Source organism: Rousettus aegyptiacus, unplaced genomic scaffold, assembly GCF_014176215.1.
Source record: "Rousettus aegyptiacus isolate mRouAeg1 unplaced genomic scaffold, mRouAeg1.p scaffold_m13_p_1, whole genome shotgun sequence".
NCBI lineage: Eukaryota > Metazoa > Chordata > Mammalia > Chiroptera > Pteropodidae > Rousettus > Rousettus aegyptiacus.
Window position 1 is genome coordinate 110,427,537 of NW_023416284.1, and position 15,677 is coordinate 110,443,213.

The 15,677-nt window shown below is 33.2% G+C and overlaps 1 protein-coding gene and 1 pseudogene across 1 annotated transcript in view; one reads left to right on the forward strand and one right to left on the reverse strand.

Annotated features, from left to right (window-relative positions):
* The window catches only part of ZNF451 (zinc finger protein 451), a 72,767-nt gene that overhangs the window by 18,904 nt on the left and 38,186 nt on the right, over positions 1–15,677 (forward strand). Inside the window, exons 4-5 of the mRNA XM_016145672.2 lie at positions 9,268–9,393; positions 13,472–13,583. Of these exons, the coding sequence (XP_016001158.1) occupies positions 9,268–9,393; positions 13,472–13,583 (238 nt within the window). The remainder of the gene's footprint in view (positions 1–9,267; positions 9,394–13,471; positions 13,584–15,677) is intronic.
* On the reverse strand, positions 11,210–11,328 carry LOC118604636 (annotated as a pseudogene).

Genomic DNA, 15,677 nt, shown 5'->3' on the forward strand with positions numbered 1-15,677 from the left:
ACTTGAGATCCCTTACATAGAAGATGAAGGTGATGGAGGGAATAATTCTCCAGTTGGTGCCCCTTCAATCATGCTGGCTGACTGACATTCAAAGAGAGAGAGCCAATAAATAAATCCCTGCCTTGTATTCTATTTACATTCTCCCTTTTCTCACCCTCTCCACTGCCTGCAAGAAGTTCATCTTTTTTTATTACTGACCTTTTCTATAGACAAAGTGCCTTTAGTGAGTTAGAACTCAACAACTGAGTTATCACCACTTTTCTGGATAGTAACTATTTTTTACAGAGTGCTTTCTCACAGATGTACCCAGTGTGGTACATTGAGCAGAAACTGTTTCACAAAGAGGTCCAGTGACTATTCATTCACATGTTGATTAAAGAAAGTGATTCTGTAGAAAATGCTGAATTTGATCATTTTTGTTAGTTACCCAAGAACTAATGCGCTTATTAGAGATTAGTAATAATGATTTTAAAATATAAGTTATTTGCTCATAAAAAAGGCAAAATGATACAGTGCACAAACTTGTAAAATCATTTCTTCTGTGAAGCTCTGCTTTTCAGGGCTGTGTTTCTAGAAGTTGCTTCACAAAGCAGAATTGCTACTTTATACATTTCCCTTGACTTGATTTTGACAAATATTTTTAGAAAACTGGTTTAGCTAGTTGTAACAGTAAGAAGTGACTTAGAGGCTCAAATTTTGGGTGAGCAGATGAGTGAAAAGTGAAGTGAAATATCTGCTAGTATTTAATGTTCAAGAAAATTTGGATGTAGAAATCCTCAAAACATGACCAAACTGAATTCAACAGATTGAAAGAGTCATGCACCATGATAAAATGTAATTGATTCCAGGGATGCAAGAAGAGTTTAACATCTGCAAATCAATTCACATAGTATACCACATTAACAAAATGAAGGATAAGAATCATGTGCTGCTCTCAGTGGATGCAGTAAAAGCATTTGACAAATTCAGCATCCATTTATGTTAAAAATCCTGACCAAAACGAATATAGAGGGAATTTGCCTCAACATAACAAAGGCCGTGTATGATAAACCTACAGGTAACATGCTTGTTGGTGAAAAGTTGAAATCTTTTCCTCTAAGAAATAATGCAAGGATTTCCACTCGCTACTTTTATTAAGCATTGTTTTGGAAGTCCTAGTCAGGACAATTAGGGCAGAAAAAGAAAAGGCGTCCAAATTGAAGTAAAACTCACTATTTGCAGATGACATGATGATACTCTACAGATGGTCCCTTAAGGATAGGTCAGCTTAATGATTTTTTGACTTTGGTGAAAGTGATATGCATTCAGTAGAAACTAGGCTAAGTTTTAATGTTTGGTAGGTTAGGTGTATTAAATGCATTTTTGACTTATAATAATATCAACTTAAGGTGTGTTTATTGGAACGTAACTCCATCATAAGTCAAGGAAGATTTGTTTTTTCACAGAACTAGACAAATCTAAAATTTGTATAGAGCCATAATGTATCTCAACTTGAGAAAGAACAAATTTGGAGATAATCACACTCTGATTTCAAACTATATTACAAAGCTATAGTAAAACAATATGGTATTGGCATAAAAACGTACCCATCAATGGAACCCAATAGCCATTATTTGGACCATTTATAAAAAGACAGTGTTTTCAATAAATGGTGTTGGGAAAACTGATGACCACATTTAATATAATAAAGTGACCACTGTCTTAAAAAATTAAAATGTATTAAAGACCTGAAACCATAAAACTCCTAAGGGGAAACATAGGCAGTAAACCCCCTGATATTGGTCTTGGTACTGAATCTTTGGATCTGACTCCAAAAGCAAAGGCAACAAAAGCAAAAACAAACAAGTGAGAATACATCGAACTAAAAAGCTTCAGAGCAAAGTAAACCATTAACGAAAAGGCAGTCTACTGAATAGGAGAAAATATTTGCAGGTTATATATCCAATAAGGGATTAATATTCAAAAAATATATAAAGAACTTAATAAATCAGATTAAAAGTGGGCAGAGGTGATAAGTAGCAATTTTTCCAGAGAAGACAGATGACCAATGAGCACACAAGAAGATGTTCAACATCAGTAATTATCAGAGAAATGCAAATTAAACACAATGAGAGGTCACTCACATCTGTTAGAATGACTTAATCAAAAAGACAGGAAATAACAAGTGTTGGAGAAGATGTGGAGAAAAGGGAACCCTCTTACACTGTTGGTAGGAATGTAAAGTAATACAGCCACTATGGAAAACAGTATAGAAGTTCCTCAAAAAAATTAAAAGTAGACCTACCAGCTCTATCACTTCTGGGTGTTTATCCAAAAAAAAAAAAAAACCCCAAAAATACTAATTAAAAAAGATATGTATGCCCCTATGATAATTGCAGCATTATTTACAGTGGCCAATATATGGAATCAACTTATTGATGGATGAATGGAATTAGTACTCAGCTATAAATAAGTCATAAAAAAGTAAGTTACTATTTGCAACAACATGGTTAGATCTTGAGGGTATTATGCTAAGTGAAATAAGACACAAATACTGTTTAATTTTACTTATATGTGAAATCTAAAAAAAAAAAACAGCATAGATAGAACAGATTGGTGGTTATCAGAAGGGAAGGGGATTAGGAGATGGGAAAAATGGGCAAAGGATGTCAATTCTATGGTGACAGATGATAACGACTTATGGTGATTACTTTGTAATATTATCAAAGATCAAATTATTACGTTGTACATCTGAAACTAATACAATGTTATATACTAATTTTACCTCAAAAAAATAGCATAAAAATATTTGATGAAATTTATTCGTGAGACCGTAGAAAAGTTTTATAAAACAATTTATAGCCAGTTTTTAAAATCTTTTTCTTTTTCCTTTTTTTTTTTTTTTTGCATTCAATACCAAGATCAGTTTTTAACTACCAAGGTGGAGGTTGGCAGGCGTGTGGCTCTTAGTTAGCTACGTAAACTATAATGCATTTCAGGATTGAGGGTGAATGTTGCAAGTAATAGGCATTTGTAGGTGAAAATTTTTTTAAAGTCCACTTGTGAAGTCATTTCAGTATACGTTCATCAAGACTAGTCAGAGGAACAGATATTTAGGTTCTAGTAAAAATTTTTTTGTGATATTATTAGCTTCCTTTGAATAAATCTATTAAACATTAAGAAATTGCCTTTATGTTTGAAAAAGCTAAGAATTTTTCTTTATATATTTACATTCAAACGAGAAAAGAGGAAGTCAAGTCTAAGCTGAATAGACTAATATTTTTAGGTTTCAAATTTTAATTTGACTACATGTACTATTAGGATTTTAAATATACGTTAAAATATAAATCAGTGCATGTGCATTGGATTTTTAAAAAAAGCATTTATATAATTAAAGAAAAATACAAATTTATAAGTATGCTTCAGCTAGATGCTTTTTGCTTTAAACTGGTAATGGTGTTTGACATCAAAACTGTGAAAATATTTCCCAGTAGCTGTTAAACCTGTTGAACTGAAAGTAATATACCTTAATTCTTGATTAGTATCTGTCTCTGTTAGGTTTGGGAAATAATGTAATTCAGTCATTGTATGGCTAGAGACAAAATTTTTGTCTATGTGAAGGGTAGTTGTTAAACTTTTATTTTTATGAGGCGTAAGTCAGTGAATTAAAACAAATCCATTATTGTCTATGGCCTGAACAAGCCCAATCCCATCTGATCTTGGAAGCTAATAAGCAGGGTTGGGCCTGGTTAGTACTTGGATGGGAGGCCACCTAGGAAGACCAAGTGCTGTAGCTGTAAAAAATAAAATAAAAAACTAAAAAATAAAACATAAAAAAAATCCATTACATTCCTAAACGAGAGATTCTCAACACTTTTTGTCTTTATACCATTTTGTTCATTAATAATTGAAATTTTATTGACAATTTTATTACAAATGCTAATTTTAGATCTATTAGAAAATAGAAATAAAGGAAAAAACTCCAGACAGAAGTAACTACTATTTACATTTTGATTTACAGCTTTCTAGATTTTACTTATATATTTTTACAAAAAAAGAATCATCTTAAAAACAAGTGATAGGGAAAAAAAGACATTGTTCTTTTCTAGCTCTTTACGATATAATGTTAGGTTGTTTATTCAGGATTTTTCCTGTTTCTTGAGATAGGCCTGTAATGATGTGAACTTTCCTCTTATTACCACTGTTGCCGTATCCCAAAAGTTTTATTTTGTTGTATTTTCATTCTCATTTGTTTCTGGGTATATTTTAATCTCTCCTTTTATTTCTTTGACCCAGTCCTTTAGTAGCATGTTGTTTAATCCCTACATACTTGTAGTTTTTCCTGCTTGCTTTTTGCAGATGATCTCCAGTTTCAAAGCATTGTGGTCAGAGAATATGCTTGGTATGATTTCAGTCTTCTTAAATTTGTTGAGGCTAGTCATGTGTCCCAGCATATGGTCTGTCCTTCAGAATGTTCCATGTGCACTAGAAAAGAATATACAATCTGGTGCTAAGGTCGATTTTCTGTTTAGATCTACCTATAGCTGTCAGTGGAGTATTTAGATCCCCTACTATAATTGTTTTTGTAAGTTTCCCCCTTAAGTTATGTTAGTAGTTGCTTTATATATTTTAGTGCTTCCTGATTGGGAACATATATATTGGTAAGATATATTCATCTAGCCTGGAATCAGCTCACTTTCTGCTGTGTTCCTGACAGATAACACCACAGCTTTAATTCTGCATTTGGATCAGTAACAAGGTGGCCTGTAGTAAGTTTTTTTCCCCTTGCATTCTGATAAGTTAAAATTTATGTTTCTGAATGTACCAATTCTTTGAATTATCTGTTTTATACTTGTATGCAAAATAAGGCCTTCCACAACCTAATGGGTAAAATCCCCAACTTGCATTTTAAGGTTAATGATCCATCTGTTTTGTCAATACCAGCTTCCCTCCTCTGCCCCACCCGCCCCAGAACCACAGAAGAGTGTAATTCTGTAAGATCTAGGGGCCACCCTTCATCTTGGATCACTAATAATTGAAATCTAAGGGAATTGACTTTCTTGAGAGAGTAAGTGTTCATAGATAACCCATTGCTCATGCCTGCCTTTAACCAGCAACCTTGATCCCCAAGCCCTTGATTTCCCATCCCCAATTTTGTGATGGGAAAAATCATATGAATATTATACCCTGCTTCTTATACTTAATTTCCCCCTAATTTAAGAGAAAACATCTTTATTTTAAATACTTTAATTTTTCTCATTTTTTTAAATGGCGAAGGTTTCAAAGTTGAAGTTCTTCCTATCGCTAACTACTATTCCTTTTCCTTTACCCTGAACAGATTGTCTCCCAAATCTACTTATCTGCTTTCAATATAGTTAGCAGCTAGAATTTTTCTTTTTTCTTGTTTTTCAAAGAAGAAAATAAAAATTTTCCCTTAGAGAGGAAGGAGAAGGACACCAGTAATTCTAAATGTCTTTTATTTTCAGCATCAGGGCTGTTAGGTCTTTTGAGCCCTTCATAGTTATGAAAGATAATAAACAAGTCATCAGAATTGGTTGGAAATAACAAAGGTAATCTTTTTATTGACATAACCATATAGTTAAATGAAAGAACATAGGCTACTGACAGCTAAATATAAGAAAACAATAATGCCAGTAGGTTTTACTTATTTAACCGTCAAAAGGGATAGAGATTAATTTTAGAATGAAGCTGAAGAGATTTAAACAAATGTTTAAACGTTCATTGAAGGACTCAGGGAGTTAAACTTTTAGAAACATACATTTTGTGACAATTACTAAAAATTTTTCCCATTGGATATATATAATCATTGTATTTCTGACTTTAGTTTTCATTTTGCTTTGTGTCCAGAGTATATTTATATTTTATAATGTGATTCAGAGAATCATTAATTGTGCTTTAAAGTGAACTTTAAGAAGAAAAAATGTGTAAAGTCTTCCTAAATTAGTATAACTTCAGAAGTAATTCAGAGTAGTTACTTTGTTGTGGCCTGGGGAAAAGTAAAATGATAATGGAACCAACACTGTGAGGGTAGCTCTTCCTAAATTAGTGTTACCTTGATCCAAAACATGTCCTCCTTCCTGTTCCCAGGATATTCTTCTTGTGACACAACATTTTTTTGTGAGTAAACACTAATTTATACCTTCTCTACCTCACTTGTGTGTTAATATGACCTTGGTTTACTTTGCCTTCCAAGCATGACTTTTGCTAGTGTTTAAAAACCTAAAAAATGTTACCTCTGTCAGGAAGACTAACACATTCTATGCCCATGTTTAAACATTATTGACTTCCTTAAATTATTATTTTTTTAAAGATATAATACCTACATTTTAAATAGAAATAATACTTTTTTGTCTTCTCAAGGAGTAAATTACTTTTAAGAGAGATAAATTTGCCTTTACGAAAGGGTCAGAGCTTAGATAACTTTCTGTGACTGTTATTTCTAATAAGCTGCATTATCTTATGACTTATAAAAGGACATTTTGAAGTTAGTAGAATGGCACCTACTACCTGGTACATAGACTTGCCAAATAATCAGAAAGTTAGCTGAGACTCCTTCCAACTAGAGTGATCTTGTGATCATTCCTTATTGTAAAGTTGTAGCCTCATACTAAAAATACGAATTTGGCCTTTTTATGTATGCTTTCTCCAGTGTAATTTCTGTATACTTGCAAAATCACACCTGCTATTCAACTTTGTTGATACAATTCTCCTATCCCACCTTAGATAAAATTTGGATTATATATATGACTGATTTGCTTAAAGAGTAATATTTTAGATAGTAACCCAATCTTTCTAGTAGAAAAAATTTTTAGTAGACTTTATTTTTTAGAGAAGTTTTACATTCACAGCAAAATTCAGAGGAAGGTAGATTTCCCAAATACTGCCTGTTCTCAAACATGCATAGCTTCCCCCATTATCAACATGCCTTAGCTTAGTGGTCATTTGCTGTAATTAATGAACCTACATTGACACATTATCACCCAAATTTATAGTTTACGTTAGGGTTCACTCTTGGTGTTATAATTTGTCATTATACCTTTGTTTGGACAAAGGTATAATGACAAATATTCACCTTTATAGCACCTTTATAGCATTATATAGAATAGTTTTACTGCTCAAGAAATCCTTTGTGCTCTGCCAATTTATCCTTTCCTCTTCCCCTATCCGCTAACGACCACTCTTTTACTGTCACCATAGTTTGATGTTTTCCAGAATTCCATATAGTTAGAATCATATGTGGCCTTTTCAGATTGGGTCCTTTTATTTAGTGATATGTATTTAAATTTTCTCCATGTCTTTTCATGGCTCGATAGTTTTATTTCTCTTTAACATTGAATAACATTTATCACCTAATGTACCACAGTTTATCCATTCATTTACTAGAGGATATCTAGGTTCTTTTCAAGTTTGGGCAGTTATTTATAAAGTTGCTGTAAATACATAATTAACACAGGTTACTTTACCCCTAACTACTGTTTATTTTATTTGCATGTTGCTTTTTTTTCAGGAAGATCATGCCGTCTGTGAACAAAGAGGGTTTTCTTCCTTGATTTGTGGTTTGGTGTCTGACATCAATTTAGGGAAATTCTGTCATTGTTGCATCAAATATTTCTGTCACTGTTGCATCAAATATTTCTTCTATTCCTGTCTTTCTTCTGGTATTCCTATTATGCATATGTTATATCTTTTGTAACAGTTCTTGGATATTCTGGGTTTTTTTTTTTTTTCAATCTTTTTTTTCTCTTTGTTTTTCAGTTTTGAAAGTTTCTGTTGACATATCCTCAAGCAGAGATTCTTTCCTCAGAAGTGTACAGTCTACTAGTAGCCCCTAAGGCATTTTTCATTTCTGTTATCACGTTTTTGATCTCCAGCATTTCTCTTTGGTCCTTTTTTAAGATTTCCATCTCACTTACATTACACATCTATTCTTTCAGTTGCCAGTTTTTTCATTAGAGCCCTTAGTCATAATTGTTTTAAATTCCTGGTCTGATCGTTCTAACATCCCTGCCATGTCTGCCATTCTTTGCTTGTTCTGACTCTTCAAACTGTGTTTTTTGCCTTTTAGTATACCTTGAAATTTTTTGATGAAAGATGGACATGATATACTAGGTAAAATAAACTGGTAAATAGGCCTTTAGTAATGTAGTGGTAATGTTGGGAGAAGTGGCGACATTCTATTGTCTTGTGATTAGGTCTTCTTCTTGGTGATACAAAGTAGTGCCTGGACGTCAGCAGTGTTTCTTAGTTCCTTCACTCAAGTGGGACAGGCTAGCTAGAGGGGCCTGGGATTGAGTATTTCCCTTCTGCGGAGTCTGCTAAACCTCTGATAAGCTCTGATAAACCTCTCTCGGGTTAGGCTTCTAGTAAAATAGTTTCTCTTGAGGGCAGGCCCTGTTAGTGCTCTGGCATATTTTTAGATGCTTACTTTTCCTATCCATGCTGGAAAGATGAAAGGATTTTTCTCCAGTCTTCACAGTGAGAACCTATAGAACTCACAAAAGTATGAGGGACCCCATGACTGGGTTTCTCTGGAGTTTTTAACTCTTAGATTTACTACACTGAGCCTTTAGCAATTCATCAATTACGGTTCAGGTTTTTCTACCCAGTACTGGTTTCTGCTTAGGTTTCTACTCGTGGGTTTCTGCTCTACTGAGTTGTGAGTCTTTGTGTCTGCCCCGCTTTCTCTCTCATTTTGGGGGTAGCAGCTTACACTGTGACCTCACTTCTTTGTTGAATCTAAGAAGAGTTGTTGACTTTTTCGTTTGTTCACCTTTTTACTTGTTAGGAGGGAGCGGCAACTTCTGAGCTTCTTACATGTTGGACCAGGAACTGAAATTTAGATCTATTTTTTTCAGTCAAAAGTTTTTCCTAAGTAATACTGTCCTGGCATTGCTGAAAAACCAGAGCCAAGAATGTTTGTTCTGTTAGACGTTTTTGGAGGGTAGACTAATGGCTTGTTGGCATTACTTTATAGACTCAGAGCAAAGTAGTGCCAAACTTGTCAACATCCAGATGATTATAAAGTAAATCAAGATGATAAATATTGTAGCAGCTAGTTTAGCTTTTTGAAAACAAAGATGCTGGTAGATGATTGACCTACAAAATACCTCATAAAATGTAAAATATGCTAGGCAGGTTCTTAGAAATTTGATAAAGATAAAGGTAAATGGTTCTTTAATACAATAACTTTTTGGTAAATGAGTATATATTATCCCAAAGCTAATTTTGCTTGTTAAAAGGAATGAAAATTGCTTTTTTCAATTTTAGGATAAGGTTAAGCATAAAGACCATATTGACCATCAGAAGGATAAAGTTGCATTAACTCTGGCTCGTCTAGCCCGGCATGTTGAAGTGGAGAAACAGCAGAAAGAAGAGAAGAACAGAGCATTCAGGGTATGTGGCTGTTTTAATTGATATTTTACTAAATTATAGAATTGTTTATAATAAAACTCTAAAGAGAAATTTGTAATAAAAAATGTATAATCGAATCCATGTTAAGCATTGGCTCTAGATAGCTCATCAATTTAGTAGTAAATCATGGTATCTTTTTACATCTCTGTTTTTAGTTTGTGAGATTCCTCACATACGTATATGCAGGCAAAAAAGAAAAAAATAGAATTACTTGAGTGGACTTTTTTTGGGGAATTAAAAATCATTGGTTTTCTCAAAGCAAATGAACTATTAAGGGTTTCTGGTTACTTTACAATAATGAAAAGAGTTTATCAGGTTTGTGACATAAACTATTGAAAGGTTTTCTACTAAATAGAGCTAGACTACTTTCTCAAACTTCGGCCTGTCCTTTCATATTAATTTGATACTAAAAGGAAGAAATTTGAATCAGGGTTGTAGAAGAGCTGCAATGTGGAAAAATGAAGCCTAATTTAGACTCTCACATGATATGTCTTTTCCTAAACTTGCTCTATAAAGCCCCAAATGAAATTACTTAAAAGAACTTCCTCAGTATTGACAAATGTCTGCTAGAAGTAGAGTGTTGACGAGTTGTTAAAAAAAAAAAATCTCCATAGTAGGATTTAAAAAATGGATTTTAGCAGATCACTTAACTTTTTTTAGTGACTTTGGGCTTCAGTCTGTAAAGGAGCAGAATTGGAGAAGATCTCCCAGGTTGGGATAAGCACTATGATTTTATAATTTTAACATCTGTTTTTGATTCCTTGAGTATTTATTCATTGGTTATTATAAAGGAATTTATATATTTCTGTAGCCTATTTTAGTATCTCCTAATCTGATACAGAATAAATTAATCTTTAGGTTTAGATTAGATTTGTTTGGGGACTTTACTGTATAATACCAATTAAGTTAGAGCATAGTATTCTAATTGTATGTTTAAAATGCTTAAGGCATAGAAATATTTAAAAAATAGGATTTTTTCTTTTCTGGCAGAAACACAATTCAATTTTAAAGAAGATTCTTTCCCAAACTGTGTTAAGTGTATTGTTTACAGGTCAGGGAAAAATCTCTTTGAAAGGAGAGCTGTTTACAAGCTGTCCTCCCTTCCTGTGGAATTCCTGAGTGATGCTAGCTTCTTTTCTCAGGCAGTGTTAATGGCCACATAAATGATAAAGCTTTTGTGATGAGTTCAGAATCTTTTAGTCTCTATGACAACTAAGATTTTTCTCAAGGATAGTTTTATCTTCCATCCATGTAAAGGTTCATACATTGTATTGACTTTACTTTAGCATTGAAGAAAGTTTTTTTAAATTTTGAAATTCTTGTTTAAGCAATTGTAAAGAATAAATTTATCAAGATTTCCTTATTTTCTAAGGTAGAAGCTGATTCACACAGATGCTTTAGCTCATTGCTTGCTATCCACTCATGATTTTTTTCATTGTTTTTATTTGGTTTTCTTTATGGATTAGTTTTTTTTTTTTTTAATTAGATGGCAGAAAACAACAATACAAACTATGCAGAAAGGAAGATAATGAAACTGAAATAAAAATTCTCGAAGAATTTTAGTGGCTAATAGGTAGCTCTGACTGAAAAGAGATAATAGTAGAAAATGTCATTTAACTGTTCTAGGCCTTTGTGAATAGTTGATGTCTCACTATTAAAGTGGATTATTCGTTTTTTATGATGGAGATGTTTTTATTTTTATTTTTATTTTTTAGGTGAGGCAACCCTTGGTTGACCGCACAGATTGCAACTTACAGTCTTTTTTTTCTTTTTCTTTCTTTCTTTTTTTATTTTTTTACACCTATAGCACCTGGCCTTCCTATGTGGTCTCCTATCCAAGTACTAACCAGGCCCTACCCTGCTTAGCTTCCCAGATCAGACAGGATTGGGCTTGTTCAGGGTAGCATGGCCGTAGACTATGATGGAGATGTTTTAAATATAATAAAAGAAAATTCATTAAAATCTTCGCTGGGTAAATTACTTTCAGAGGTAATGTGCTGTGCTGACTAGTTGACCCTCTACCAGCTTTGATTATTGATATTTTAGGGGTTAAAATGACTTGTAAGAAGTAATATAACCCTAAAATTTGTGGAAGTAGCTTTGTGACATAGGACATGGATGGCTTATTTGGAGATGATTTCAGCCAGCAAATATTTTTTTGGGCATTGACTATGTATGGCCACAGAGTTCAAATTCTATTGTGAAGAATGCTAGAAAATTTTAGAAAACTTGTTTATTTTTAATTATTGGCCATTATTTAAAATAAGTAGAGTACTAGTTGGTATTTAGTAATATTTAATCTTAATACGTTAATTTATTTTAAGAGTTTTTGTTGTGATATATTTTTGTAAGGAACTTCGATAAATGGTTTAATTTTATAAATAAAGTCATTATAGTCTACCAGAAGCTTGCCTTCTTTGAATAAACTAACTTTGTTTCCCATAGCATGTTATTCAGAGCACTGATCCTATAGGATACAATTTGAAAGAAAAAGTATTTTGTGATTTATTAAGTTGGGATACTGCGAGTATTCTGTGGGAAATCACATACTCGTTAGCACTTTAAGGCTTTGAAAAAATCCTGCACTAAAGGAACCTTTTAAACTTTGTATTAAAACTAGTGTTTATGTACTTAAGTTGATCACAGGAGATTTAAAAAAATATTTATAATGCTTATTAACATATTCAAGAATTAGTATTCTATGGTCGTACTTGAATAGAAGATTTTTTCAGATTACAGTCTTGAATCTCCCTGTCCCCCTATTTACCTTTCCTGAGATCCTGTTACATTGCTAACTAGGCCATTCATTATTCTGACCTATATCTTGCAAATCTAGTGTTTGTGAATTTGTGATTTCATTTCAAGAACACAACCTTTTTGAAATGTAGTATGGCATATGTGTAAGTGCATGGATTCTAGAATCAGATTGCGAGAGTTTAAATCCTGGCATTGTTATTTAACCTTCTGTACTTCAAGTTCTCCCATCATAAAATGGGAACAATAATAATACTTACTGTATACAGTTATTGTGAAATTAAAATAATTTTAGAACAGTGCCTGTCACGTGGTAAGTGGATATTGTTAATTGTTAGATACAGTATGATTAGGGAGTATGCAAACAGATTTATAGATAATATAACTAGAAAGATTTAGAGACTTTAACAGTCTAAAGCATCTGATTTAGTGGTTGGTGCCGGCCCGCTGCCTGTTTTCATAAATAAATTTTTATTGGAACATAGCCACACCCATTTGTTTACATATTATCTATGGCTGCTTTCATGCTACATTGTCAGAGTTACGTAGTTGCTGTAGAGACTACATGGGCTGCAAAGCCTAAAATATTTACTATCGGACCCTTTTTGAAAAACATTTGCCAACCCTTGATCGAGGTGCCAATAAATGCTTTATATTGGCACATATTAAGTACTAATGATTGTCTGCTCTTATTAATACTATTCACTCAACAAATATTTAATAGGCTTCTGTACACTTCAGACTATGTGTGGAAAATTTGAAAATAAAAAACGCATAAATGTTTAAAAATGAAAAATCATCATTCCTATCTCCACTTCCAGAGATAGCCATTGATACTTCATATATTTATTTGTGGCCTTTCCTCCTCTGTAGATACACTTACATATAAACTTGAAATTAATCCTTGTTAATATTTTTTTATATTTGGCCTCATTGGTTTGATACTACTTGGTGACCTACTTGATAGCAAAAGTATATTCCTACTTCATTGAAAAAGTTTGGTTAGTGTTTATCTAATGACTTTAATGAAATGTACTTACCATACATAATTTACTAAAACAGTGCCCTATTGTTAGAGACTAGGTTGTAGTGAACTTTGTGCGAAATAGGTAATCACTGGGATCAACGTATCAGAGCATGAACCTTTGTTTTGACTTATCTCTTGGGGCTATAGATTTTTCAGATGTGGAGTTCCAGGGCAAAAGGGTAGTCAGTATTTTCTGATCACTGATGTATCAAAATCTTTTTCTCAAGGAAATCAGATTAGAAATCACAGTTTAATTGATTTTTTTCTTAATATCTTTAGGAAAAAATTGATTTTCAGCATGCTCATGGGTTACAAGAATTGGAATTTATTCGAGGACATTCTGATACAGAAGCAGCAAGACTGTGTGTGGACCAGTGGCTAAAAATGCCAGGTATTCTTTAGAGATCACAGTGGAACACTAAGGTTACCTACCTTCCCTAAAGCCTTATAATATTATGACCATTTATTTGATTGCTAACGAGTATGTAAAGTATTGAAATTTAGTTTCAGTGATACTTAATAATGGCCTACCTTACCAGTTGTCTTCCTACTTTGGCTAAAGTATATTTTGAGTATAAGTTATATAGGTCATTTATTCATTAGATATTGCTATTTATTTGCTCATGATGTAGTTACGATGACATGAAATATTACATGTGTCTGGGTGGGTGTATAATAGGTTATTTGAGGTCAGGAAAGGCTTTTCCGAGGAAATGGAGTTTAAGCTGAGATGTAAAGGATTAGTGTTTACTTATTTATTCCTCAGTGCAGCCTATGTAGATACTTTGTAAGTGTCCACATGGGAGGCTCATCTAAAGCATTGGGTAGTTTCTTCATTATTAACTCTTTGCAGACCTGAGATTCCTGGAAGAGTCACTGTGGAACATTTTCCCCCTACTAGATAATTTGATGGGATTGTTAAGAGCTAGTAGGACTGTCCCACCATGGCAACTCTTCTAGCCTGTCTTGTAGAAGACCCACTGAGCCCTTAAAGGCTTGGGATATCCACAGAAACCTTAGCTGTGGAGTTAATCAAGAATAAGGTTTAATTGCAAAGTCATTAGAAATATCTATGCATGTAGTACTCAGTGTTGAGCCTAGATATCTTGTTCTAAAGTAAATTTTCAGAGGGTTTTCTTTTTCTCTTGAGTAGAGTCAAAATGCCACTTATAAAATAGTTCTAGTAATTTGTAGTTATTTTGACATTTGGCCATTCCCTGAAACTATATTTCCTTCTTATCTCCTAAGCTGTTTGTGCCTGACAAATTCCCATCTGGCCCCATCCTTCCTTTTAAATACCTTTTCTTCTTTTTTCTTCTAACTTGCCTGTAGGGTTAGCTCCACAGATAATAACACTAGTTTGCTAGGTTTATTTATTTCACATAAGTTTGGTAGCTCAGCCTTCTTTGATCTCACAGTGCTTTATTCATTTCTCTAATATAGGTTTTACTCTGTTCTGTTGAATTAATATTTTTGCATGTCTGTCTCTTCTGCCAGACTACATGCTCTATGAGGATGAAGACCAAGACAATCCTATTTAGTGTCAGTGCCTAAAAAGAATTTATCAGCATAGAGATGCTTGATAAATATTGGTTGACTATTACACCAAAGAAAGTTATAATGAACGTTTGTACATGAAAACAGAAAACAAGCCTAAACTTTCTGATCCACATGTGACTTCATTCACCTAAATAAAAGAATTGTTTGGCATTCCAGACCTACTTTAGCAAAAGATACTTAGAAATGATGGCAAATAATTTTACTTTTGGAATGTTCATTTAAGGCTATAGTTATTTTTTAAAAATCCTTCTTGATATGCATTCAATTCTTAGTAGTTGTTAAGGTCTAGTTCATTGGTTTTACCTTAGCTACATCACAATCGCCTGGGAACTTTTAAATACAGGCCTGGGTCTCACCTGCAGAGATAATTAGGTTATCTGTAGTTTTGGGGGGATTTGTAGGTAACCTTGATAGGAAAGTGGGCTGGAACTACAAGACTTTATCATCTCTAAGATCTCTTCTAAAAATCATTTATCTCATATGAGTCTTAACACTTTCAAGTCCTGTCTAGTATGATTTATTTGGTCTAGTAATGTGCCTCTTTAGTCCTAATTCCTGGCCTCCAGATCGTCAGAATAATTAATGCATTATAAATTAAATTCATGAGCATCTGTTTGTGCATTTACCCAAGCAGACCAAGTGGGAACAAATAAGTCATTTAGCTGTGTCTATGATTCTAGGCAAGACTTGGTATTTTATATATCTTTAGGTCACATCTGGTTCATCGGTGGCTAATAGGCTTGAGCCTGTAGTTACGGTCTTTAAAGTTGTATTCTTATGTGATTGTTTGATCTTTTGCTTGGTCTATGCAACACTATAAAACTGAAGTTTGAAATCTATTGCTAGAATAGCTGTTTTATCATTCGTCTGTATTTGGTATGGGTGTTTATCTTCCATAAGTGGGCTTCAGAGAGAAATGGGGTCT